Source organism: Podarcis bocagei (genome assembly GCF_964188305.1).
Source record: "Podarcis bocagei genome assembly, chromosome: 3".
Lineage (NCBI taxonomy): Eukaryota > Metazoa > Chordata > Lepidosauria > Squamata > Lacertidae > Podarcis > Podarcis bocagei.
Window position 1 is genome coordinate 61,019,031 of NC_138127.1, and position 26,784 is coordinate 61,045,814.

Genomic DNA, 26,784 nt, shown 5'->3' on the forward strand with positions numbered 1-26,784 from the left:
TTTGATGAAAGTGCTGAATGTCACCTGCATATTAGTGACACCTCCTCTCCCAGTGATTTCATGTAGATGTTAAATAGCATGGAGATGAAACCCTGTGTGACAAAAGTATAACCCCCCCCCCTTTTTAGAAGTGGCCTCTAAGTAAGAAAGGAACCATTGCAAAACAGTACCTCCAACACCCAACTTGGACATCCTATCCAGAAGGATACTATGGTTGGTATCAAAAGATCCAAGAGCATCATCAGGATTACACTCCCTATCTTTCTCACAGCAAAGCTGTGTATTCCAAAACCAGGCTTAAAACCCAACTGAGATGGAGCCAGGCAATCAGATTCAGGCTGCAGAAGGATCTTTGGCAAGTAATTAGTTTTTTCCAAGTCTTCTGACACCATTTCATTTGTCATAATATACCCAGTTTGCTTTGTTAGACCAGTTTGGTTGGTTCTCTCTACCCATTAGTCAGCAGGTGCAGTAATAAAGGTCTGGTAATAAAGAAGTCTTAGTATACTGTTATACTAAGATTTATGTACAGTGGTACCTCAGGTTAAGTACTTAATTCGTTCCGGAGGTCCGTTCTTAACCTGAAACTGTTCTTAACCTGAATCACCACTTTAGCTAATGGGGCCTCCCGCTGCCACTGTGCCACCAGAGCACGATTTCTGTTCTCATCCTGAAGCAAAGTTCTTAACCCAAGGTTCTATTTCTGGGTTAGCAGAGTCTGTAACCTGAAGCATATGTAACCCGAGGTACCACTGTACTGGAACAAAATACTTGGCATTTGCTCAGAATGAGCACAAACATTTTAGCATAATTCTCGGACTAGCTCAGGAAGAAGATGCAAATGCCTTGCTGGGCAATTTGACCACAATCCTTGGCCTTTCAAACTCTGGTTTGGTTTACGAACAAATTATTTTGGATTACGACTGGAGTTTTTTGGAGGCCCTATTGGTGAAAGCACACCTTGGGATACGACCTGTTCTGGTTTACGAACGGACCTCCAGAACGGATTATGGTCATAAACCAAGGTACCACTGTATGAGGGAACAAACAGTACAGTGGGAAAATAAGTATAAGATATAATGGAAAATGGAGCATCTTTTTCTATCATGTCCAAATCTAGAGTCCTTGGGAAGAGTTTTAGCCACAAACTCCTTCAGGGATTACATCCAGTTTCATCAAATGCATCACTGACTGATGAATCTTTTACCTGCTGCTTTCTTGTTGAAGGTGCTCATAACTTTTCTACAACCACACCCTTAGCAACTCCCAGACTGTTTAAAGTGGTATGATACTGCTTTAAATGTATAGTTCAGGTGGGGCCTGATGGTTGCTAGAGTGTCACAGGAGGTCTCTCCCCCACAAACATATAGGATGAATATATTAAATTACTAAATTAGTATAGACTACAGCATAGGATTACTTGGTAATTTATTCATAAAGCATCTGGTTACTCATATTGTCTGGCAATACAATAATTTCAAATATGCTCGACTAAAGATTTGGTTCAAATACCAAAAACCCACCAGAGTTAAGTCCATTCAAGCACCACAAAACTGGGAAGCCTTAACCCCCATGCCCCACAGTCAGCAATGCTGCTGTACACTGTCACCAATTACACTTGCGTCCATCTTACCCTCCACATGCACACCCTCTCCCTTGGTCCTTCAGGCCCAAACGCAGAAAGGAGGATGGAGTGTCTGGGACCACCAAAAGTGCCCTATGTCTTCCTGGTCCTGCCTTGCAGAGCATCTGAACACAACTGAATCCTCCCCATCTGTCACAGAGCTACCCGGACAGTAAATTACACAGTTCAAAATTGGTGTTAACTCTTTATTAGCAAAAACACTATAGTCACAGACTTGGCTGTCAGGCTGAATGAGCCCAGCCGCTCATTTCCTGTGTGTCTTACCATGAAAGTTGCCAAGAGTAAAGATCCCCACCTCCCTACAGCGATCTATGTCTCCTCCTCTCCAGGGCTTTTTCCAAGCAATTGGAGATTAAGCCTGTTTGTCTTGGCTCCTCCCATTTCATACATCTTCTGGTTCCGGCAACAGTGATGGTGGCAGGGAGACACCCATGCTTCTTCAGCAGTCTGACTCATCTCTGCCTCTTGGCCTCCCTCATTTCACTCTCCTGCCCCTACTTCTGGACTTTTCTCTCCCAACTTCCCATACCTTCCTCTTTCTGATTACACACCATTCCACCTCCAGTCCCAGGGCTGGATTTAGATTTGATGAGGCCCTAAGCTACTGAAGGTAATGGGGCCCTTTATATGTCCAGCTGCCCTTTGTCAACAACAAATTGTCGCTGTTTTTGTGTTGAATATATACTATATAGTAATTTATGGACCTAATAGGTCCATACACAAAACAAAACACTGTTGCTGTATGTAGGTTTTATTTTATTTGTTTTTTAAACGTATATTTTGGAAATGTACATCCTGGGGTTTTTCCCCTTTAAATTTTTTTGGGGGGCCCAAGAGAGTGGGTCCCTAAACTATAGCTTGTTTAGCTTATACGTAAATCCGACTCCCACCTCCACTCCCCAGACTTGAGTCTTCATCCTTTGGTGGTTCCCCAGCTAGTTCCTCTCGCCATTCCTCGGCTTCCAAGCAGCCCGTAACACCATCCCTCTTGGGCGAGGTGGATCCAGGCTAAAGCCGGCAGGGTGTTAGATGCAATCCGTCCACTACACTCGCTTAGTTCGTCTGATTTGAGCACCGCCCCCCGTATACGTTTGCTACGCGTAATTTTGTGCTGTGAATAGCAAAGCGCGCTGCTTTGGAAAGGGTTCCTGGCTCTTTACGCGGCACAACACCCACGCGCCCCGCGTTGGCAGCAGCATCGATGCCTCGTCCCGGGCTCGTGTGCTTGTGTGTGTGTCTTTTGTGTGTTTGTTTTTAAGGGGAGGACGCCCGGGAGGCGGTCTTAAAAGCAGGGGCGGAGCCAAAGGCTTCCGGGAGGCGGAAAGCGGAGCTGTGCGCGGAGCCGAGGAGAAGGAGGGCGCGGCGGCGGTGGACGACCGACTTGTTTTGTGCTCCCGGCTCGGCTGCGCTCCACGCCGGCGTCCGAGCGCGCGCCAGGGCCCCGGGGGGCGGCGGCGATGGCTTCGATGGCGGCGGCGATCGCCGCTTCCCGCACGGCGGCCCTGAACGGCAACCGGCCGCTGGATGAGCGGGAGCGCAAGCGCTTCAGCTACTTCTCGTCGCTCAACCCCATGGCGCGCAAGATCATGGCGGAGAAGGAGCGCATCCGCGAGCGCTACGGGCCCGAGTGGGAGCGCCTGCCGCCCCGCCAGCAGGACGAGATCATCGACCAGACCCTGGTGGAGCCCCACATCCAGGCCCGCTACGCGGCGCACCGAGGGGTCACCCGGGGACCCCCGCCGCCGGTCTGCTACCCGAACCTGCGCCTCAACACCGGCCAGAAGGTGGTGCACTTCGGCGACGAGGTGAGATCCTGCCCCGAGCGAAAGGACTCTCTGCACACGCTCAGGAGCACGGTTTGTTGTCGGATCCGGGCCTGCGCTGCGGGGATCTGTCTGCTTGGCGTCCAGTGTTACGCCCCCTTGTGATGGTGTCGAGGGAGGGTAGCCTCTGGGAAAAAGAGATTTGCAGGGGAAAGAATATAAAGCAGAGGAAGGATTTTTTTTTCCTTTTAAAAAAAGCATATTTGTTTATTCAAGGCAGGGGTTTGAAGAATTCCTCTCTAGAAGTAGTTTTCGGTGGAACATGCGTTGCAGTGAGAGATTTCATTTAGACATGTACAGAGTGTAGGTTCCACTCCTTCCTGAGCATAGCCAGATTCCCCCAAGTCTGAGATTTGCAGTGACATGGCAGAGAAGCATGTATCGCTCCTTGGCAGACTTGCGGGTTGGGTATCTCATATCGTCCAAGTACTAAAGGACTTCTACCTAGGGCTGCTGAGCTTTTGGCGCTCCAGATGTTTCTGGAGTCTGAACTTGCAGCATTTCAAACTGTTGGCTGTGCTGGTTGGTGCTGATGGGAATGGAGTTTAACAACACCTGGATGACCAAAGGTTCCCTGTGCTCTGACCTAGGCTGGTTTGGGAAGTGGTGTAAACACACACACACACAGAGAGAGAGAGAGAGAGAGAGAGAGAGAGAGAGAAACAATATAAGCCACAATTCTTTATACTGTTGTTTCTTAAGAAATACTGTGTTTTGAGGCATTTCCCCCCAGACTAGCTTCGATCTGAATTGAGAAAAACCCGGTAATGTGTACACAGTGCTGGAGTGTAATCCTAGGCATGCTTACTTGGAAGTAAATACTACTGCGTTCAGTTGGATTGACTCTGATGAAAGGGGTGCTTAGGATTCCAACGTAAGACATTACAAGTGGTTGCTTCTTCAACTTAACAGGGTTGTTTAAATTTCTGCTTTTACAGCAGAAATTAAACTGCTGCATTTTCAGTAGCTGATGAGTGGGGTAACTGAAGAGTGTTGTTCTTTTAACCACTTAAAACTGGTGCAACTTTTGTTGTTAGCTTTCTGCTGCTGTTATTTGGAATTGTGTGTTTTTTTCAAAAAGAATTGCGTGTGCAAATATATATTATTATACTGTTAGCTTTATGCTTCAAAATATGCTTTAAGTTACTTGGAGACCTTATGTAACAAGTGACCAACTCATCTAGTATTTTTGTTATTGCTGTTTTTTATTGTTGGAAAGTACTTAGCAATGGAACTGTTCATTTTATTGTCAGTGGTGTAGGTGATGTGCTTTTACTTTTGGCTGTAGAGTGTCTTTTCTCATGCATTACAGCTGCAGCTGTCAAAACTAATAGCAGTAAGACTAGCACCAGCAGCTGGAAAGTCCAGGGGGCTGGGGAAAGGCTGCAAATCACCTAACCTGGTGAGAAGACCTCTTCCCCTCTGAACTATATTGAAAACGGGCTGCTGAAGAGACCAGCACCAAGAACTTCGTCTACTGTTGACTTTTTCTGCTTTGTATTTGGGTCTAGATTATTTTTTTCATAATAGTGAATTCATTCCATGTATGCTGAATTGTTTATTTTTGTCCAGTTAGAATTATAGAGTCGGCACAGACCTTGAGGGTCGGGATCCTGCCCACAGCTGTCCCCGGGTGGGCTCAAACCATCAACCTTCTCGTTAACAGCCAGATGCACTGACCCACTGCGCCACAATGCTCCCCCTAACCTGTTTTGTATTTTGGTTCAAGTGGGTGCTTGTTGTAGGCCGCTTTGGGCACTGCTAACTGTGGGAAGGCAGCACATAAATAAATGAAACCAGTCAATCATTTGTGCAACATTCCATTACATCACTGTACAAAGGCAGTTCATGAGGTCATAATGAGAACATTGGAAGTAGTAGTGAAACAGGGTGTCATTTGTTCTTCATGGTTGCTACCTCATCATGAGCAGGTGAAGGCAAACTTGCATATGTTCAAGCATGGACAATATTTTCTCAAAGTAGCGTTGTCTAGGCTGCCACTGTTTTAACGGTAGCTTTTTAAAAAAATGCTGATTTGGACTAGTTAACTTTGGCCTGAACTTTCAGAGGCATAGGCAAGACCAATGTAAGAGACATGAACTGGGCTGAGAAGGTGGTAGGTGTATTTACCCCATGTTTAAAATTTGCCTGTTTGTAGAGATGGAGGGAAAAACCCAAAACATTAGGCGGCAAACCTAACTTGTGTCAGGAGAGCCAAACACAGCTCAATAGAAGTTTCAAATAAAAATATAAACATGTCTGTTGGTTCTTTAATAGTAGTCACCCAATACACTCAATTCTCTGGATGGTGTACATATTTGTTTAAAAACGCCACTTAAAATCACACATTGATTTAAAAAATACAATTCAGTAAAGCAGTGCAGTACAGAAACAATGTAACTGACAGAAAGGAAACCTAAAACTAGAAAAAAAAAAAATCATACCAAGCCACACATAATACAACCGGATGATAAAACGACGACTGTACAACACCAAATAACTTAGCCATTTAAAAAGCTTGTGAGAATAAATAGGGCTTTGCCTGATGTGGAAAATACATTAAAGTAGGCACACTTTGTCAGTATAGTAACTCAATTCCCACAGAACGCCCCCTGCCAGAAAAAATATCGGGGAGTCAACCAACCACCTCCCCAGGTGTTCTGTCTAAGTGTTGGACAGCTCATACTTTCTGGAAATTGTTCCTTATCTTTATTTGAGATCTACCTTCTAGAGTGACATAGAATAAATATGCCCCATCATCAATGTCACAACCCTTAAAATATTTGTAGATGCCTATCGTGTTGTCTCTTAATTATCTATCCTCCAGGCTAAGTATGCACAGCACCTTCAACCTTTCCTCATAGGAAAATGCTTATCATGGTTGCTTTTTGAAAAACAAAGGCTTTGAGGATCCAGCCATTTGTTTGGGGTCTTTTGGAGAATTTGACCTCATTTCAAGATGCTGTTTTCAAGCAGATGCTTGCCATTATTGAAAAGGAAGAGGGATTGTTTATGCATTTGTTAAATTTGTATACTGCCCCTAATCCGTAGATCTCAGGGCGACATGAAAATACAAGACCAAAAACACAAAATGCATAATAAAAGCAAGAAGAAAAATATGGTGATTGTTGAGTGGAAAGCCTTAGTTTCGCTTGTTTTTGTGTCACCATCTCAAGCTGCCTTGAGTAAAAAGGCAGGGTATAAATTAATAATAATTACAACAACAATAATAATAACCATAGGTCTTGGCCTATTGCCAGTTTTGCCACCTTTCCCTGCCGTACTTCCATCCATGTGCATTTATAACCCACACTCTTTATTTAATGTTTTTGCAGACAGAGAGAATGTACATTACTTTTCACGGTGCCACAGAACTCTTTATCTTTTCTTTTCCGTTTTTTGGACAGCAATAAGCTAACATGACTGACTGTCCACTGTAAATATATTCTGAGGTATTAGATTTTCAATATTTTACTTCCTTTACTTCCTTTGGTCCCCAGTGGTTTTTACCTGTGCAAATCTGGATTGGGACTGGATAGTCAAGATGAGATGTACTGCTATGTATAGCCCTAACGCTGGTGTCAGAAAGTCATTAAACAACAGTGGTCTTGAATAGTCAGGGTCAAGCTGTTTTATTTATATTTATAAAAGCCCTGGCTCATTAAACAATAACAAGGTAGTTACAGATATATATAGGATAGGAAACAATATTAACTCCATGACACTTTGCCTTGGGTGGAAAGTTATTCTGACACTCTCCCCTCTTCGGTGTGTTTTAATTTGTTGGAAGTCGCCCAGAGTGGTTGGGGTAACCCAGTCATATGGGCGGCAAATAAATAATAAATGATTATAATTGTATTTTTTTGTATAAAATATGTACAAGAGATTCAGGACACATATAGCCCGAACATGCGTATACACACACACACACACACACACACACACATACACACACTGTAGCATGGACTTCATTCAAGTATTTCTAAATCAATACTGGGTTAGCAGGGTAATCTCATAGAAATTCCTCAATGTACAATACCCGTGGTTCAAGGGTTTTAAGATGTCAGGAAATTGTTCATTAACTTACTCTGAAAAATCCTGACGGTCTGCTGTAGGATGTACCACTCAGTTTGTGTGGGGAATTGGTCACCTTTTGGGGTCTTGCGTGCTGCTGAGTGTGACCTAAAATTCCCAGTGCTCTCCCATGGCTGCTGTGAGCAAGATACCTTTTCACAGAAACTTGTCCACTGGCATTGGCCTCATCTCTGAAGGAGCCCCTGAGATTCCAAGTAATCTTATGGCTTTCCTAATCACAGTTTGAAAGTAACTGTCTTCTCAGTAGGGTGTTCTTTATGTTTGGATGTTGGGGAAAAAGATCTACAAATAATGGTCCATCAAAACAGTCTCATGATTAGCTGTTAGAGAATTGGCCATCTTCTTATGGTTGTTGAGTGGCAGATAAACTAAGCCAGCGGTTTTCAATTAGGTGAAATGCTGAAGAGAAAACAAACATTATAACCAGGAAACAATGGAAGGAATGCAAAGGAACCAATGGAAATACTTTAGTAGGCCTGTCCTAAAAGTTCATTCATAAAAATGACCTATCTTATTTTAGAAGGATGTGTGTGTCTTTACTAACAGCTAATAAGTTTAGCAAAAGGCAGTAGGAAGTTACTGCTAAAATAAGAATTAGAGCTGAGGAAATGTTTACATTCAACGTACGGAATCTGGCAAGCCGTTCCACGTATCTTGAGGGAAGTCTGGTGGTATAATAACTGTGGCTATTCCAAGAGTTGATGTTTTAAAGACACCTTCTAAAAAGATTAAATCAGGTTTTCCACTGCTGCTGTTGAGCCAGGAAAAACAAGAGTATGGAAAAATAAGATTTAATGGTCCTAATTATAACTGGTTTTAGGTTTTGCTAATCTCTTGGTGGTTGATACACGTGGCAAAGCAGCTGGAAAATGGAGCAGATGCTTAATAGTACTAGTAGTAATAATAATAAAGGTAAAGGACCCCTGGATGGCTAAGTCCAGTCAAAGGCGACTATGGGGTTGCGGCGCTCATTGCTTTCAGACTGAGGGAGCCGGCGTTTGTCCATAGACAGCTTTTTGGGTCATGTGGCCAGCAGGACTAAACCGCTTCTGGCGCAACGGAACACCGTGACGGAAACCAGAGCGCACGGAAATGCCGTTTACCTTTAGAAGTAAAGGTAAAGGTACCCCTGGCCATTAGGTCCAGTCGCGAACGACTCTGGTGTTGCGGCGCCCATCTCGCTTTATAAGCTGAGGGAGCCGGCGTTTGTCTGCAGACAGCTTCCGGGTCATGTGGCCAGCATAACTAACCTGCTTCTGGTGAACCAGAGCAGTGCATGGAAACACTGTTTACCTTCCCACCGGAGCGGTACCTATTTATCTACTTGCACTTTGACGTTCTTTTGAACTGTTAGGTGGGCAGGAGCTGGGACCAGACGATGGGAGCTCACCCCGTTGCGGGGATTCGAACCGCCAACCTTCAGATCGGCAAGCCCTAGGCTCAGTGGTTTAGACCATAGTGCCACCATTTAGTAGTTGTAGTAGCATAATAGTAATCTGGATACAACCCCTACCAAAAAGGCACCAATGTAATTTCTTCTATGACTGCCACTATGCCCAAGTGTATCCTAAATATGTAATTGATAGTGCAAGTCTATGATTTTGGCTTGATTTTCATTAGAGCTATAGGTTGGGAGGGGAAGTCATCCCTCTACTTGACGCAGGTTTAGGTGATCGAAGATGGGTATGTGAATTGGGTTGAGCTCTAAGGCACCGTGGCCTCTCCTTTGGTAGGCTGCCTTAAATTAGATGGAAAACTATAAGGCGGCTTGGCTATTGATTGCGTAAAGTCAACTGAATTGTGCAGGGAGGGAAGGGGAATTTGAATGGAATCTAAAGCTTTATGTTACACATACTGGGGAATTTTGGACATGTGTGCTTTATTTTTCACTTGATTTGTCAATGTTTTGTCATTGAGTAGAAGACCCCATGTCTTATCATAAGCTGCTTTGGAAAATCTCCAGTCCAATAAGTGATTTGCCATGTTGTGTTGGAGTTAGGGAGTTGTTGTTTGGGAAACATAAGCCCAAAACACATCAAATGGGCTGCATGGCTTTCTGAATCCCAGCTCTGCCTTTTTTGAATTTCCTGCTATGTTGCCTGCAGGCAACTTTTTCAATGCCTCAGGCAACTAGGTGGATGCTAATTTGGAAGTCCAGTATAAAGACTAATTATAGCAAAGTTTCTTGGCCTTGCTAATCAAAGTGATAAAAACGGACTCTGAAAATCTGCATGGCGGTTGTATCATAAACCAGAAAGTAGTATGTCAGAGAATTTTTGCTTTTGGATTTAAAATAAAAAAGGCAAACAGGTGTCCAGATCTTGGGAATCGGAAGGAGGAATGGAAGAAGGAAAGGTATTCAGGGGTCAGCAAACTTTTTCAGCAGGGGGCCGGTCCACTGTCCCTCAGACCTTGTGGGGGGGCGGATTATATTTGGGAGGGGGGGGGAATGAACGAATTCCTATGCCCCACAAATAACCCAGAGATGCATTTTAAATAAAAGCACACATTTTGCTCATGTAAAAACACTCTGATTCCTGGACTGTCCGCGGGCCGGATTTAGAACGCTATTGGGCTGGATCCGGCCCCGGGCCTTAGTTTGCCTACCTACCCATGGTATACATGTTGGCAGTTCTTCGCTAATAGCAAATGATTTCATCAGTTTGGAAATAGCATACAAATTAAACAACAAAAGAGATGCAAATTTGTCCATCTGGCACTGCTTTTTTTTTTTTAAGTGTTACTACTAAAATGCAGAGCATGACTTTGAATATGCTCACAATGCATTTTCCCCACCTTACAAACACACCTTCCTGGTTCTCCAAAGGCTTAGAAAGATTAATAAGCTTCCTCTCTGCATTCTGTATACTGGATGTCCCAAGCCAGCCGCTTGGCAAAGAGCATTTTTTGCACCTTTGTAGGACATATAATGCATGCATTTTTTATGGTGTTCATTTTTGACGTCTTATTTCATTGAAAGTTCCGAAACTATCACATGAATTGTGTAAAGTTGACATGTAATTTATAGCATGTTATTGTACTGTGCAACTTAATAACAAAATCAATTTTGTGCGATTCCCTGCTTTATTTGTTGAATTTACATTCCACCCTTCCTCCCCAAGGAGCCTAGGGCACAAAAAAACACATTTGCATGTCCCTGAAAAACAGGTGTTTTACAAAAACTTTGCATCAAAATTATAGTAAAAACAAACAAACAAACTATTGTGCCCAGAAAAGTTTTTAGAAACCTGTTGTCTTGAGTTCTGGTTCACTTGTGCCCCCCCATCCTGCTCAAATGCAGTGAAAAGAAATAATAAATATTTCCTCCTTGCATTTACAGTCTTATGCCTATATAGTCAATAATTAGACAGAACTCTGGATTAATGATGCAGTGGTACCTTGGTTCTCAAATTTAATCCGTTCCGGAAGTCCGTTCCAAAACCAAAGCGTTCCAAAACCAAGGCACACTTTCCCATAGAAAGTAACGCAAAACAGATTAATCCGTTCCAGACTTTTAAAAACAACCCCTAAAACAGCAATTTAACATGAATTTTACTATCTAATGAGACCATTGATCCATAAAACGAAAGCAATAATCAATGTACTGTACTATAAAATAAATAAGACAGTAGTGTAGATGATAAAAATAAAAATTATTTTTTTCCCTTACCTGCACTGATGATATTCATTGTTTGGATGGGGGACGTTTATCCATTTCTGCAATCACACAATCAATCAGTAGCTGAAGTGGGTTCCACACAGTCACAAAAACAAATTAACCGAAAAAGCCTCAAAAACAAAAACGCAAAATAAATAGCAAAAACAAAATCTCCAAACTTAATCCGTTCCAGAAGTCCATTTGACTTCCAAAATGTTCAAAAACCAAGGCACAGCTTCTGATTGGTGCAGGCGCAGTGGAAACAATAGCCAACAGCTGCATCAGATGTTCGGCTTCTGGAAAACGTTTGAAAACCGGAACACACACTTTGGGTTTTCGGTGTTTGGGAACCAAGGCATTTGAGAACCAAGGTACCTCTGTACTTGGGGGCAAGCTGATAAATTTCTCCTCCCTTAAAACGCTGGCATATAATGCAACTAGGAATTGGTAGTGGTGGTGAGACACGTAGGGCTGGGAGAGACCACTGTCTGTAACCCCAAAGAGCTACTGCCAGTCAGTGTAGGCAATACTGAGATAAGTGCACTAGTGTCCTGACTGGTATAAAGCAGCTCTCTCTGTCCTTTATAGGAAGAGAGTCATAGCACCATTGTGGAAGATCTCAGGTTCAATCCCCAGCTTCTGCAAATAGGGTTGGGAGACACTCCTGTCTGAAGCCATTGGGAGCCACTCCCAGTCAGTGCAGTCGATGATTCTGAGCAAGATGGACCAGTGGTCTCTGTACAGGGCAGCTTCCTGCACTCCAATGGGCCCCGGCCATTCCCTTCCAGCTTAGAGCTTGTAAAGCATGGTTAAAATGTGCTGGCTTTCTCTGCATCCACACAGTGGTTGAAGTTCTAGCAACCTAGCAGGTACAGAAAGAAGCCAGTGAATCTCAGCCAACCCTCTCCCGCTTGGAGGCAGTGAGATGCAGAAGAGACTGGCCTTTGTTGGGGAGCAGTGGGGTGGGAAGGCAAAGGTTGGATTTGGTACTCTGCTTGCATCCAGGGAGCTAGCACAAATGACAGGCTCCCACCCTTGTTTGGAGCTGCGGAGGAGATTATTTACTCCTCCAACACTGGGAGGAATGACTTGAGCGCATCTTGCTTGCAAGATAGCAGGGCTATTGTCCAGGCCCTGCTTAAAAGTATATTTTGAATACATCACAGGCATACACATTTAATCCACTGGGCTTCTTGATTATCTGCATGCTGCACAGCATCATTATGACTTTGTTTTCGTAACTCTTAATTCTGTCAGGCAACCACTGTCAGAACTATTTTTCCAATTCTCCAGTCGCATGGCAAACTAATCTGCATCTTGTAATCACATGTGATTTAAAGTGAGTGGAGCTTGAATTAACTCCAAATTGGTCTTGTTGCATAGGATCGTCCCCGTCGCCCCAAGTGCTATTTGAAGTATTTAGATCAGAATTGAGGGTATCTAAAAAATGATGCTTAAAAAAAACCCTGCAATGTTTTCTGTTACTTAGCTGAAAGTCAAAACCAATATGGAACAAGTAATTCCCCCGCCTTCCATGATATGAAGAACTGAGGAGAAGTTGTTTTTTCCATTTTAAATAATTCATGTTTAAGGCTAAGTCTCTGAGAGGTGGGCAGAATGAGATTGTAGAGCTGAAGAAGGACAACAGAAATGATCATCTGGTTGGACTCTCCAGTGGGGAAAAGATACTCACATTTTTTTCTAAACTAAGAAGCCCTAAATGTTGTAAGGTGGGACAACATGACAGCACGTCTCAAGCTTGTACAGAGCTGAAGAAGGACAACAGAAATGATCATCTGGTTGGACTCTCCAGTGGGGAAAAGATACTCACATTTTTTTCTAAACTAAGAAGCCCTAAATGTTGTAAGGTGGGACAACATGACAGCACGTCTCAAGCTTGTACAGAGCTGAAGAAGGACAACAGAAATGATCATCTGGTTGGACTCTCCAGTGGGGAAAAGATACTCACATTTTTTTCTAAACTAAGAAGCCCTAAATGTTGTAAGGTGGGACAACATGACAGCACGTCTCAAGCTTGTACAGCTAAGGTGCACAAACACCCCTGACCATATGTGGCAAATCCATTTGTGCTACTCTTAAATGTTCAATGAGCTCTTTGTGATCCTCAGTTGGAACGCAGTGTAGAAAAATATATTTGGGTTGCCCTGGGGATCTATGTGGAGGCAGAAAACCAGCAGTTCTTGCTTTTCTGTTTCCACAGAGCTTCTTATTACCAGTTTAATATATTCTTACATTTGAGTTTCTGTAGGTTGAATTAAATAAGAGGAATGCCATTTCCAAGTAGGGGGAACTGGATTGAAATAAGATTACTTTGGAAGCCATCCTCTGAAGAAAATGGATGAGGACATTCCATTATGTGATGGTCTTAGTTCATTCTGTGAGTTCTGCTAGATTAGGTGGGTAAAGGTCAGAAACTCTCTGTGGTGAATGTTTCAATCTACACCAGCTTGAAGATTTTTGTGTGTTTGTATATTGTTCTAGGATGGTTATGTTGTTTTGGTATTTTGCCCAGATGCTTTATATCAGGCTGGGGCTGATGGGAGTTATAGTCCGCCACTCTGTCAACGGCACAACATTGGCTATGCCTGTTCTTAACTATCAGTCAGTAGAAATACACCACTTTCTGCATATCATATTGCTAACTCGTCTTTCCTGGGTCTGTTATTGTTAACTATTTGTTTTCATAAGATGGAGAAAGCTTTCATATTCTAAATACAGTGGTACATCTGGTTATGAACTTAATTCGTTACAGAGGTCCATTTTTAAGCTGAAACCGTTCTTATCCTGAGGTGCACTTTCGCTAATGGGGCCTCCCGCTGGCACACGATTTCTGTTCGCATCCTGGAGCAAAGTTTGGAACCAGGAGCAGCTACTTCTGGGTTAGCGGAGTTCGTAAGCCGAAGCATTCATAACCAGAGGTACCACTGTACTGCTTTCAAACAGGTAGCAAGTACAGTTACTTAAAATGCATTTAGCAGTCTGTGGTCTGCACAGGTGCCAACAATCCTGCCCATGTGGTCAACAGGGAAGTACCATGTTTTTTCCTCTATAAGACTCACTTTTTCCCTCCCAAAAAGTTAGGCGAAATGTGTGTGCATCTTATGGAGCGAATGCAGGCTGTGCAGCTATCCCAGAAGCCAGAACAGCAAGAGGGATTGCTGCTTTCACTGCGCAGCGATCCCTCTTGCTGTTCTGGCTTCTGAGATTCAGAATATTTTTTTTCTTGTTTTCCTCCTCCAAAAACTAGGTGCGTCTTGTGGTCTGGTGCGTCTTATAGAGCGAAAAATACGGTACTTACTCAAAAAGAGCAGTGAAGGCTAGGTAATGGAGTGTTAAGGCTTATATTCTGGGATAGCTCAGTTGGTAGAACATGGGACACTTAATCTCAGGGTTGCGGGTTCAAGGCCCACGTTGGGCAAAAGATTCCTGCATTGCAGGAGATTGGACTAGATGACCCTCGTGGTCCCTTCCAACTCTACAAGTCTTTGAGTCTAGGCTCATGCATGTGGCAAAACGAGCTTATGTGCTGAGAAGTTGTAATAATGCAACTCTTACTGCAGTTTCCCATTCAAGGTTCTCCGGGCAAGCAGGGAGTTTCATAATCGCACATGATGATAGGCACAGCCTCCCACTCCCTCCAGTGTTTGTAGTGAAACCTGTGTGTGTAACAACCAATTGAGTACCAGGAAAGTAATTTTTGGAATAAATTGCTTTTTTGAAAAAGAAGAGGCAGAAGAACCCTTGGCTTCTGCTCTCTAGACTTCTTTGTGGTATTTTCTTTCACATTTTCTCAATATTATTTTTTAAAATGATCCTTCTTATTTATTAAATTTGTCCTTTATGAACTGCTACTGTAAGGCATTTATAGGCCGTGAGCAAATTGCTGACTTAAAGCACAGCTTAGTCGTTCTTTTTCTTAATTCAGATTGAAGCTGGTTTGAGGGTGGGGAAAATGTTTCAAAATGCAAGATTTCGTAAGAAACAACAGGATGGATATGGATTGTGGCTAAAGTAATGCGTAGACTCCTTCCAAAACCAGTGGCAGGGATGCACTGGATGCCGAGTAAACGGGCGTGTGTGCACAGCCTCAGTTGCCAACAGAGTAATCTTTTGTGCTGACTTGGATAACAGAGCAGTCATTTGGCTCTTCAGCGCTGATAAATGGTCAGATCCCTGCTTATGTCACTCGCCATCGGGAACGAACGATACCAGTGTCTCTCGCATCTTAGAATTCCAATGTCTTTTTCAAAACAAGCTGCTTGGAAGAAGTCTCTGTTAGTTGCATACTTTTCTGCATTTGATGCTTTGCAGCTGGCGGCTGAGGTTAGCTCTGTGACCGAATTCTTGTTTGTGGATGGCATTTTTGTCATGAATTCAGATAAGCAGAGGCCAACAAAGACTCCAGCTCCTTAAATGCGCTGCCGGGTGAACAAAAGCCTAAATCCTTGGCATCTCTTTAGAGAAAGTGCTCCATTTCCTGAGCATGGCGGGGGAGGTGGAGAAAGGGATTCAATTTTGGTGGCTTATACTCCTCCCAAGAGATTTACTCTAAGCTGTGCTGGAACATTAATCAAAACATTTATATATTCCCCTTTCTCTTATTCTGCTAATCATCTTCGTGCCGTGTTGGATCTCAACACATTTCCAACAAATAAATAAATAGCATGGAGCTAGCACACCCAACCCAAGAGACTACATCTGTGTCTAAGCATGACCTCTAAAATAGCCAGGAATACAATTTTAAAGATTATTGTGAGTGTACAAAGGTGCAGAGAGGTGTTCCCAGTGGCTGCCCCATAACGTTGGCATTCCTTTTCCCTGGAGACATGCCAAAACCTGAATAATCTTTCGAAGGCTATGTTCTGTCAGGGCCTAGGGTCTGAGCCCATGATGGTGAAGTCAGCACAAAAGTGTTCTAATCCAGAATAAAGATCACCTCTGATTAGAATTCCCAAATGTGGACAGGTCTACGCAGAAGTTCGGTTACTCTCAAAAATAAAGATGATTTTTCCCCCCCAGTATGAAAGTCCAACACAAAACACACACACGAACACCTGGCAGAAGCCTACCCCTTTGTTCGTGTGAAGAGAAACTACTTTTGCCCAACACATACACCTAGGGGGGGCACCATTTTTTAAAAAACAAACATAATAATTGCCCCATCCTGTTGTGAAACGTAATACACTACAATGCAAAAACGGGGCTCCAAAACGCTGTCTCTCCTGTGGATAGCTGCCCTTATTCAGCAGTTGTACACATTCTCACAGACATACACTGTACTGCTGTGTGTAACAGTCAGAAGACTTCAATAAGCTAATGCAATAGAGAGAGCATGCTAGATCCAGGCCAAAATAACATTTCCTGTCAGTGCAGTTGAGCTAGAGAAGAATTCTGTTCTGTTTTGTATATCAGCATCAGAAGTTCAAACTGGCTTCCAGCTTTTTATTTTGAGTTCACATGAAGGGTGACATGTGAGCCAGAAATAACCCAGATGGGCTCTGCATAGAGAGGCTAAAAGCAAGGGGAATAATATTTGCTTCTTAATAATTGAGTCAGTTTTGAAGGGAGCATCTGAGGCAGTAAACATGGAATGCCGGCTGCATCAACATCCTTCCACAATTTCAAATCCCACAATTCTTTGATTGTATAAAGTTTTTTTGATGTAAGATGAATCAGCAAGTGTCTCTTTAGATCTCCACTTTAGAGCAAAGTGAATATTCTGTCATAAAAGCACATTCAGATATTTGAGCATGTGATGTTGTGGATTTATTCTACAAATCAGCATACAAAGTAAGAGCCCGTCCCGTTCAGATTTTTCATCAAGAGAGTGCCTCTTATTTTACTTCTTGTCCTTCCCTATCTGTTAGCTGATTAAAGCAGACATTTTGTAAAATCCTTCAACTGTATTACATATTATTAAGGTATACTATAAAATGTCATCTCTTTGGCGTTTAAAAGTCTACATGCTTACTTGTGCATAATTATTCTTCCATTGTGTTCCAGGATATCACCTGGCAAGATGAACACTCTGCTCCTTTCTCCTGGGAAACCAAGGTAATTTTGCTAACTTATGTTATTCTCATGTTGGTTCACCTTGGAAGTTTTACTAAGCCTAATTGACACTCCTGTCATGGTTAGGGTTATACCATGCTAATGGTAGTTTAAAAGAAGAGTAGGTTTTCCCCTTGCAATTAGTGTGCAGGCCATTTAATATTGTGTGAGCTCACTGGATATCACTTCTTGCAAAGCTATACAAAAATGGCTATTGATTTCTTAATAATACTGCATTGCAGCCAACCAAGTCAGAGTTAGACCCACTTAAGTAAACACAATCCCCTGCTTTATTCTCACAAGAACCATGCAGGGTAGATTAGGTGTGGGGCTAACCAGCCCAAGGCCGAGGAATTTCATGCTCGGGCAAAGATTTGATCCCAGATCTCAAAGGGCAAAGTCTAACACTCTCTAAAGCTGTTATCTACAGTGTCTAGCTCTCAAAACTGGATGCCATTGTGTTCAGTGTGACTAGTTATAGCTCTTAGAACAGGCTTCTTCAACCTCGGTCCTCCAGATGTTTTTGGCCTACAACTCCCATGATCCCTAGCTAGCAGGACCAGTGGTCAGGGATGATGGGAATTATAGTCTCAAAACATCTGGAGGGCCGAGGTTGAGGAAGCCTATCTTAGAATGTGCTCTTTGAAATGTAAGTAGTTCAGCTATGGTTTAGAAAAAATGTGTTTGGCATAACAGGCAACCTGCTCGCAACTTAAACTGGTGCAGCATGGTGGTTAAACTGGCAAGTTGTGAACAAGCAGGGTCCCTGGTTTGAATTGTACATTGGGCAAGCCTCTCGCTCCCTCTGCTCAGTGGTCACAGTAAAATTGCTGCGCTTTTCCGGGTTATAAGGATCACTGAGAGAATAAATGTGGAGAGCTTTGGGCATTCAGGAAGCAGCATCTAAATGGCAAGTATATTATTATTCCGTGGAAAGACTGACCTGGAAAATGACTGCATAATGTTGAGGATGTGGGAGGATAGAATTCATCTTGTTTAAAGGTCCCTTTAATGGGATTCTTTAAAATGGAAAAATAATATAGCTCTAGTTGTAGACTCCTTTTTGCTGTCCTTCCTATGAAGCTTCCCCCACTAACCAAATGGAATAAATTTCTGGTGTCACTTTATAAATATGATGTTGACAGCAGGTAGCTGGAATGTCAGGGAATAAATAGTCTTTATGAAAAGGAACTGACTTCAGTGGGGGTGGCATTCAACTGAGTTTTATGCAGAGTAGACCCACTGAAATTCATGAACATGACTACGTTAGGTCCATTAATTTCTGACTAAAATTTAATTGAGTGCCCCCCTGGGTTTAGTTCTCAAAGCAACTTACACCTTGAGTGAAAAGATCACCTGTTTGAGCTTCCACATGTTGTTTCCAGGTTGCCACCAGCAGAATGCAATTGCTTAAAATTGCCTGATATAGCTGGAAAGAGGCGGCCACAATTCTCCCCAATTTGCCTGTTAGTCCTGTTCTGCACTTTGCAAGAGCAGATCACCACCAGAAGGGTGTGGATGGGTGGTCACAAGGCATGAGGAAGCAAAGGGTGGAAAAGTCCATGCCTGCCTTGTTTTGCTCCATCAAATCGGGGCACTTGAACCCGGCATACATATTCTCCAGGTTGCAATCTGCCAGCCCACCTTTGAACATTTGTTATATACCACTGTTGAAGTTGTAGTGGTGGGGGCAGATGGAGGACCCTAAAAAGCCACTGAGTGTGAAAAGTTCTGCTCTACCTTTCTTACCTTTTTAGGTGGTCCTTTCCATTTATACACCAAGAGTTCTTTTTTGACATTTCTACAGAATGCATAGTGTAAGAGCAGGCATAAGAAGCGCCAGTATGTCCTGTTCCATTTTTGTTCCATTCCCTCCCTTTGCCTTTTATAAGCAGCGATATATATGTAGCTCTGTGGCTGATGCAGCTACTGTTTTTATTTTTATAGAATTGTAGAGTTGGAAGGGACCATGAGGAATCTCAACTAAAGCATCCATGACAGGTGGCCATCCAACCTCTGCTTAAAAACCTCCAAAGATGGAGAGTCCATGGGAGTCTGTTCCACTGTCGAAACAGCTCTTACTGTCAGAAAGTTCTTCCTGATGTTTAGTCAGAATCTCCTTTCTTGTAACTTGATTCCATTGGTTTGGGTCCCTCACTCCAGAGCAGGAGAAAACAAGCTTGCTCCATCTTACACATGGAAGCCCTTTAGATAATTGAAACTAAACATAAACATACACAGGTTAAACATACACAGCTCTTTCAAGCGTTCCTCATAAGGCTTGGTTTCCAGTCCCTTGATCATCTTGGTTCCAATTATCAATATTATTACTTAGATTTCTTACCTGCCCTTCACAGTTAAACCAAATTACAATCAAGAGAATAGGTTAGATCCTAAAATATATATATCTCAGGGGTCAAATATCAAAGTGAAGGAGTATATTTTCTATATACAGTGGAGACTACATAATGGAAGGCACCAGAAATTCCACAGAGAATGTCCTCCCCCGAGCTTCCTGCTTGAATTGAATCCATTTTGCTTGGGGGAGGATGATGACACAAAAGATCTCCAGTCTTGGAGCCAAGCTTCACATTATAAGCAGTTGAATACTTCCCCCCTCCCTCGAGAAGCAACCTTGGAGAGTGCAGCCAGGAGCAGAAAAGCAGCAAGCAGGGAGGGTCTCCTGAACCCCTTTCCCCCTTCATGCCAGCCTGGTCCTCCAGAGCATGCCAGCTGTGTAGTTCTAACACAGCAGGGCTTGGGCTGTAGCAAGTCATGACCTCAAAGCCATAATTTCCTACAGCTGTCCATATTTTGGGAGCTTGATCATGTTACTAAACCAACACGTTCAAAAGAGAGCTGGCCAAAGATAGAGTTTTGAGAAATGTTGGATTTTTTTAAAAAATATTGTTGGTTTGTTTTTGCTCCTTTTACTGCAAGTATGTTTTTGTCACTCCTGCTTTCAAAACATAATGTTTGGCCTACCTGGTTGTTAGCTGTGGTTGTACGTGTTCAAAAATACGAGCAGCGACGTCCCACAGTTTGGGGAGATTGGTGTAGACTGGAGGTTTCTAAAAAAGATGAATGACACTGAGGGGGTGAAATGGAAACATTGGTTTTGGCTGTAATTTGGGCCCATAGCTCTGTGGTAGAGCATGTGCTTGGAAAGAGGCTTCAGGATTCAGTTGCTGCCACTTCCAGTTAAGTAGCAGGACCGGGAAATAGACTTAAAACTCTGCCTGAGAGCTGCTGCCAGTCAGAGCGCACTCTCCTGGGTTAGATGGATGAATGATTTGATTTGGCAAAGAGCACCAGTGTATTTAAATCTCTTCCTTCTTTCAAGTTACCATTTCTCTGTGGGATGCAAGCTTTTCTCTGGAATCTGTTCGGAATCTTTTTGGAATCTGTTTGAATTCCCACATGTGCAAAGCGACTTAGTATCCCCAATACTATTGCCCGTTTTTCCTGGCAGCAACTTGCCTCGATATGGCAACAAGCCACACAGGCAGTGGTATCCATTAGACCATTTCACAGCATGTGGAGGCAGGGAGGCAGTCTCAGCCTGGCAGAAACGACCCTTAGATTCACATGAATGAGCATCAATAGCTGCACATCTCCATCCTAGTATCACCTCAGTGCTTATCCCCTGTGCTCACATTCACGAATTGGGGGCGGGGGGCGGGGAAGACTCCCAACACCCAGTTAAATTTCTGGATCTGAGGGCAAACAGCCTAAGGAGCTGCAATATCATCTTATTTGTAGTTTGAGTCTGTGGCTCATACTGTCTGAAGGTCTGAGTTCCCCGAGTGGCCTGCATATAACTGCCTGAAGTGATTGATGAAGGGGTTCTTCATTGTTGCGGCAACTATTTGAGAGCCATTGTGGTGTAGTGGTTAAAGTGCTGTACTAAGAACTGGGAGAACAGAGGTCAAGTCCCCACTCGATCATCAAGATCATTGAGTGATCTTGAGCCAGTCACAGTCTTTCAGGTTACAGGCAGGGGACAGGACCATGTCTGTCACCTTGAGCTCCTGGGGGAAAAGGTGACATAAAATTATAATAATAAATGTAATGAAATACAGTTATATATTGGTTTTCAGACAGCTTAGTTCTCGAACGTTTTGGCTCCCAAACACTGCAAACCCGGAAGTGACTGTTCCAGTTTGCGAACTATTTTTGGAAACCGAACGTCCAACAGGGCTTCTGATAGGCTGCAGGAGCTTCCTGCAGCCAATTGGAAGCCACACTTTGGTTTCCGAATGTTTTGGAAGTTGAACGGACTTCCGGAACGGATTCCGTTTGACTTCCAAGCTGAGACTGTATGGAGCTAGCAGCAGGTCAGAGGCTATTTTGTGTACCTTTTCAGTGATGCATTGTAATCTTGGTTTTGTTGAAGTTCTAAGGTGCAGGGTGTTGTGTTCTTTGCAGGAAATCCTCATACTTTAGTGGTTGTCCAATCAGCTGAGACTTAGGCCGCAATCCTAGACACAGCTACTTGGAGTAGGTCCCACTGAACTCTGTTGGACTTACTTCAGAGTAGACATGTATATGATTGCACTGCGGGCGTACTCTTGTCAGTTAGCCAACTTTAGGTTCCTCTCTTCCGTCTCAGCAATTTTGTTTCTTGAAATACTACAGGTTGTGCTTAAAGGAGTTTTGAGTGGGTGTGGTAAGCTGTTGTCCTACAGGCTTTGTTTCAGTATTTGCCGGTGGGTTTTTCTATTTTGAGGTTGCCAAGCCAAACAGCTTGTTTTGGCTGTGCGCGCTATCTGCTTAACGAAATACTGCACATTCCCAACCAGTGAATAAGCTATAAAAATAACTCTGTGAATTCTTGTGGCCTTCTCTGTTTTTAGTGCATAGCTGAGAGTTGGTTAGCAGAGATCCAGTTTTCATTCAGTTTGATGGGGAGCCAGCCTTATAATTTAACACTCGCCTGGTTGCCTAGGGCATTTGCCACCATTTTGCAGTGAGGCCGAAAGAAGCTGGCCACAGAAACCTCTCTGAGAACCCTGGCACAGCCTCCTTTCTAGCCATTAGAACAAAGAAAGCAGACTCTGTGGCACTCCATGTTGCTAGACTACAACTCCCATCATTCCCGGCCAGTGGCTGTGCTGGCTGGCTCCAGTGGGAGTTGGTGCCCAACCACATCTGACATGCCACAGGTTCCCCAATCCCACGTTAGAGTTGGCAGGTGTAAACTACCCTGAGAGTTTTGTTAAAAGGTGGTATAAAAATAATTATAAAATCAGTAAATAATGATTAAGTGGTACATAAATGCCTTAAATAAATGAATACAATAATAAATGGTTGTAGATGGCCAATATTGGAATAAGCCTTTATCTGAATAATCATTAATGTACAAAGAAGTGCAAGGCCAAGAGGTCGGTCAGTCAAATCCTGCTGTTCTCCCCTCTGACCACAGAACCTGAATTGCCTTGGGGACAGAGCTTTAAAAATCTTGGCAATTCTTCATTGCCAGCAGTGGCAACTGAAGCCCGTTGTGCCTTTCCATTTGCACTGGGTCACCCATTGCCAACTTGGTGCCCTCTGGCTGTTTTGGACTGTGGAGCTAAATCAGCTGCCTTGGGAATAGGCCAGAAACATGAGAGGAAGGGATAACGTTGTGGATGAAATCAGTGTTTAGGCAGATTATTTTGAAGAAGACCAGAACCGTGACCTTGAATTTTGTAATTTCAGAACTCAGCAATATAAAGCTTTGGGTCTATATAGGTCTATAAAGCTTTGGGTCTGCCAGAGCTTCCCTAGCCCATAGTGTGCAGAACCCCAGACTGCCACTGCATGGAAGTGCTCCTGCTGGCCAGTTATTCTAGTGGGAAAAAAATATTGCCAGGCCGGAAACTTCATCACCCAAGCCATATATTACCTCCTGCTGCTTGAGCACATGGCCAGAAACAGGACATGTGGTTTGTGTGCTTTCAGTTTGGAATATCTGGAAGCTGTTGAAACTCATTCTACCAGGGAACTAACTCATCCACTCCTTCCCCCTCTCTGTATTCTTTGTTTCACTTTTTAATTTTCTTTCTTTCTTTCTTTGGTCTCTGTTTATGAATCGCTTCCCATAAAATATCTCAAAGTGATTTCAGAGTAAGAACATCAACAAGAATGCGCATGGCCAACCTTGCGTAGGAGTGAAACTGATTACCACCCAAAAATGTTTTCTCTGTTATGTGTGGTGTGTTTTTGTTTGTTTGTTTGTTTGTTTCATGGCCCTTTATGATAGTTCCTTTTATGCTGTGTACTTCTTAGATAATTGCTGGCCATTCGTCAGAGGAAGCTAAATCTGTAGTATCCAGTATCCCATCTCTAACAGCTGCTTGGCTCTTCGTTGGGCATAATGGATGGCATCTTATAAGCAAGTGCATGGCAAATCTGCCTTATTTGCACAGTTTCTAGAGGTTGCAGAATCCCCCTTTACTTGGCACAAAACCTAGGCTATGTTTGTGCTAACCGTCAAAATTGTGTGCCCATCCCAGATTCTGCCCACAGCTTACCTGCAGCAGGCAGTAAGTACAGTGGTACCTCGGGTTAAGAACTTAATTCGTTCCGGAGGTCCGTTCTTAACCTGAAACTGTTCTTAACCTGAAGCACCACTTTAGCTAATGGGGCCTCCTGCTGCCGCCACGCCGCTGGAGCACGATTTCTGTTCTCATCCAGAAGCAAAGTTCTTAACCCGAGGTACTATTTCTGGGTTAGCGGAGTCTGTAACCTGAAGCGTCTGTAATCTGAAGTGTATGTAACCCAAGGTACCACTGTACCAGGTAGCTGTGGCGCAGTCTGCCAGATCCTCACCCATAACCTCTAAAACAGCCACCACCATCCCTCTATAAACCTCTCCACTACGTGCGTTTTCTCATGCAAAGAGAGTTGACATTAATTCTTTCTAATCCCCAACAGAGTCAGATGGAGTTCAGCATTGCTTCTCTGTCCATACAAGAGCCAAGTGCAGTGGCATTGCAGAGCGAACCAAAGCAAACCACCAAAACCGCTCCAGGGCCCCCAGCCCCCAAGCCCGCACAAGGTGCTAAAACGCCTAACTCAGAGGGGCTTCTGCCAGCTAGGAAAGAGGAGGAGTCGTCATTCTGGAAGATCAATGCTGAGCGCTCGAAGTGTGATGGAGAACAGTCTGAGTTCTGTTCTCTGACCCCAAGCCAGATCAAGTCCATGGAGAAAGGAGAGAAGACCCTCCAGCCTTACTACAGGCAAGAATCTGGTCCAAAAGAGGCAACCAAAGCAGAGAAGCCTAGTGCTAGCAAACCTGAAAAATTGACCACCCCCGTTCTTGCTGCAACTTCAATAGAATGGGAAAAACCTCAATCTGGCCAGCCGAGTCCTCCTGAAGTTTGTCCTGAGCCAGTGGAAAAACTCTCATCAACTGGGACCAAAAGTGAGGAGGCTGATAGTGGTTTCCTTTCAGAAGTGCAGGTAAAAGCTGGTCTTTAATCCCTTGCTTTGTCTATTTGAGTGCTTTGCAAAACAAAACAAAAGTCCACCCTTCTGCAAATGTTGCTCAAGAAGATTAGCAATTCATACAATTCTAAACACTAAGCTTGTTTCTTTTTCTTCTGCCAATTAAATCCAGCTCCAACATAAATGCATTTTCAATATGTTTTTAATATACAGTCGTACCTTGGTTGTCGAATGCCCTGGAACTCGGATGTTTTGGCTCCCAAACGATCGAAACCCGGAAACATCCGACGTGGCTTCTGCAGCTTCTGATTGGCTGCAGGAGCCATGATTCGGTTTTTGAATATTTTGAAAGTCAAACAGACTTCCAGAATGAATTCCGTTCGACTTCCAAGGTACAACTGTATATATAGTAGCGACATTTGCCATTTGAATTGCGGAAATCCTGTATGAGTCCCTGCATGACTTGGTTTAAAGCAGGGGAGTGGAACCTTTGGCCCATCAGATGGCTAAACTACAACTCCCAGGAGACCCAGCAAGCATAGCCAGTGGCCAAGGATGATGGGAGTTGTAGTTCAGCAGCATCTGGTAGGCCTAATGTTCCCAACACCTGGTTTTGAGGTTATGTTTTTCTGCTAGCACGCAGACAAGAAACCAGAGATTGAAATCTTTCTCCCCCAAATCCAGCCCTGTAAGATTTTCGATGCAAATTTCGAATTCCATAGCACTACTTGCGGTGACAGGGGACTCTGATGCTCACATGTAATTTTGGGTGCTTTTATGGGGTTTGGGTTTTTTGTTCTTGTTTTACAGTGTACATATAATGCTATTAAAATGCCAGCTACCCCAATTTAATCTAAATTTATTCTTTCTGGGGGAAATAAAAAAACGGGGGGGGGGGTCTGTTTCCCAACAAGCTGCTTGCAATATTAAACTTGTGCCAGGAAGCACCTTTTCTTGTATATATGTTTATGTTACTGATTAGGGTTAATTTAGTTTCAATGATTTAAGTATTCACCTTGTCTAATTTTTGTGTCTCTGCAGAGCAATGCAAATAACGTTATCTTGAAGACCGGATTTGATTTTCTAGACAATTGGTAAAGGACCAAAATAGCTTCAGCTCAGTTTTGGAGGAAGAGAAAAGGAACATCTCTCTTCCAGTCTACTTTATTTTATTTTATTTTATTGGTATTGGCTTCTATTTGACCTTTCAAACTAATATTTTTTCCAACTGTTTTAAATGTTGCCTTTGTATTTACACTTTTTTGTAAAACCATATGGATATTTGTATTTTGGAATTGTCCAGTGTTAGAAGTATGGTTTTTTTTCTTTATGATTCTATAGGGTGAATTGTTATATTGGAGATGGGACAGGATACATTTCCTAATTAGTGTTATGTGTTTTAAGGACAAGGTTTGAGGGATCTGACCTAGAGAGAGAGAGAGAGAAGTTGAAGCCACCCGACAGAGGCACCTATTTTCATTTCATATACAAATTAAACTACACCTTATGGGCTGCAACATGACTTAAAGAAAGCAGGAGTGCTCTGATGGTGTTTCCTGCTTGGCAGGGGGTTGGACTCAGTGGCCCTTGTGGTCTATTCCAACTCTTATGTTTCTATGATTCTATGATTCTAAGCAATTTATGTGGAGATGGTGCAGCGGCAAAACACCGTAGGCCTAGGTTCTGCTGAAGCACAAAGCTCAAAAACCAAAATTAATCTTATCTGTTTCAAATAAACTACAAAGAAAATTAAGGCTACAGATTTTTACACTTTTATTTTTGTATAGGTATGTTTAGTTTGACCAAATTATTTCTAATGCTGATATTGGTAATGTGGTATGAAATATTTTTGAAATGGAAAAGCTTTTACAAAGGAGGCTGCTCAAACCAGCACCGTAGCTATACTTGGGAAAATAATTTGCCTAAATGCAAAGCCAATGCGGAGAGGGACATGGTGAGAGAGAAGACAAAACCCCACAAATACATTTCAGTGAAGCTTCTCTTTTATCTTTGAAAAATAACTCAGTAAGAATATTTTGGGTGAATACAACCTTGCAAAA

At 43.1% G+C, this 26,784-nt stretch overlaps 1 protein-coding gene across 1 annotated transcript; it reads left to right on the top strand.

Annotated features, from left to right (window-relative positions):
- The first annotated feature begins 3,031 nt into the window (after positions 1-3,031).
- Positions 3,032-26,254, top strand: LOC308583888 (uncharacterized protein C1orf198). Its single transcript, XM_081188276.1, has 4 exons — positions 3,032-3,450; positions 17,246-17,296; positions 24,212-24,739; positions 25,766-26,254. Exons 1-4 carry the CDS (start codon positions 3,103-3,105, stop codon positions 25,820-25,822), a joined length of 984 nt encoding a protein of 327 aa, XP_081044402.1. The 5' UTR covers positions 3,032-3,102; the 3' UTR covers positions 25,823-26,254.
- Positions 26,255-26,784: the final 530 nt, after the last annotated feature.

What these genes read in the sequence shown, in the direction of transcription:
- LOC308583888 (XM_081188276.1), top strand. Translation starts at nt 3,103, where the DNA reads ATGGCTTCGATGGCGGCGGCGATCGCCGCTTCCCGCACGGCGGCCCTG. An exon ending in CTTTCTCCTGGGAAACCAAG is followed by an intron (nt 17,297 to 24,211) that starts GTAATTTTGCTA and finishes AATCCCCAACAG; the next exon opens with AGTCAGATGGAGTTCAGCAT. An exon ending in GTTTCCTTTCAGAAGTGCAG is followed by an intron (nt 24,740 to 25,765) that starts GTAAAAGCTGGT and finishes GTGTCTCTGCAG; the next exon opens with AGCAATGCAAATAACGTTAT.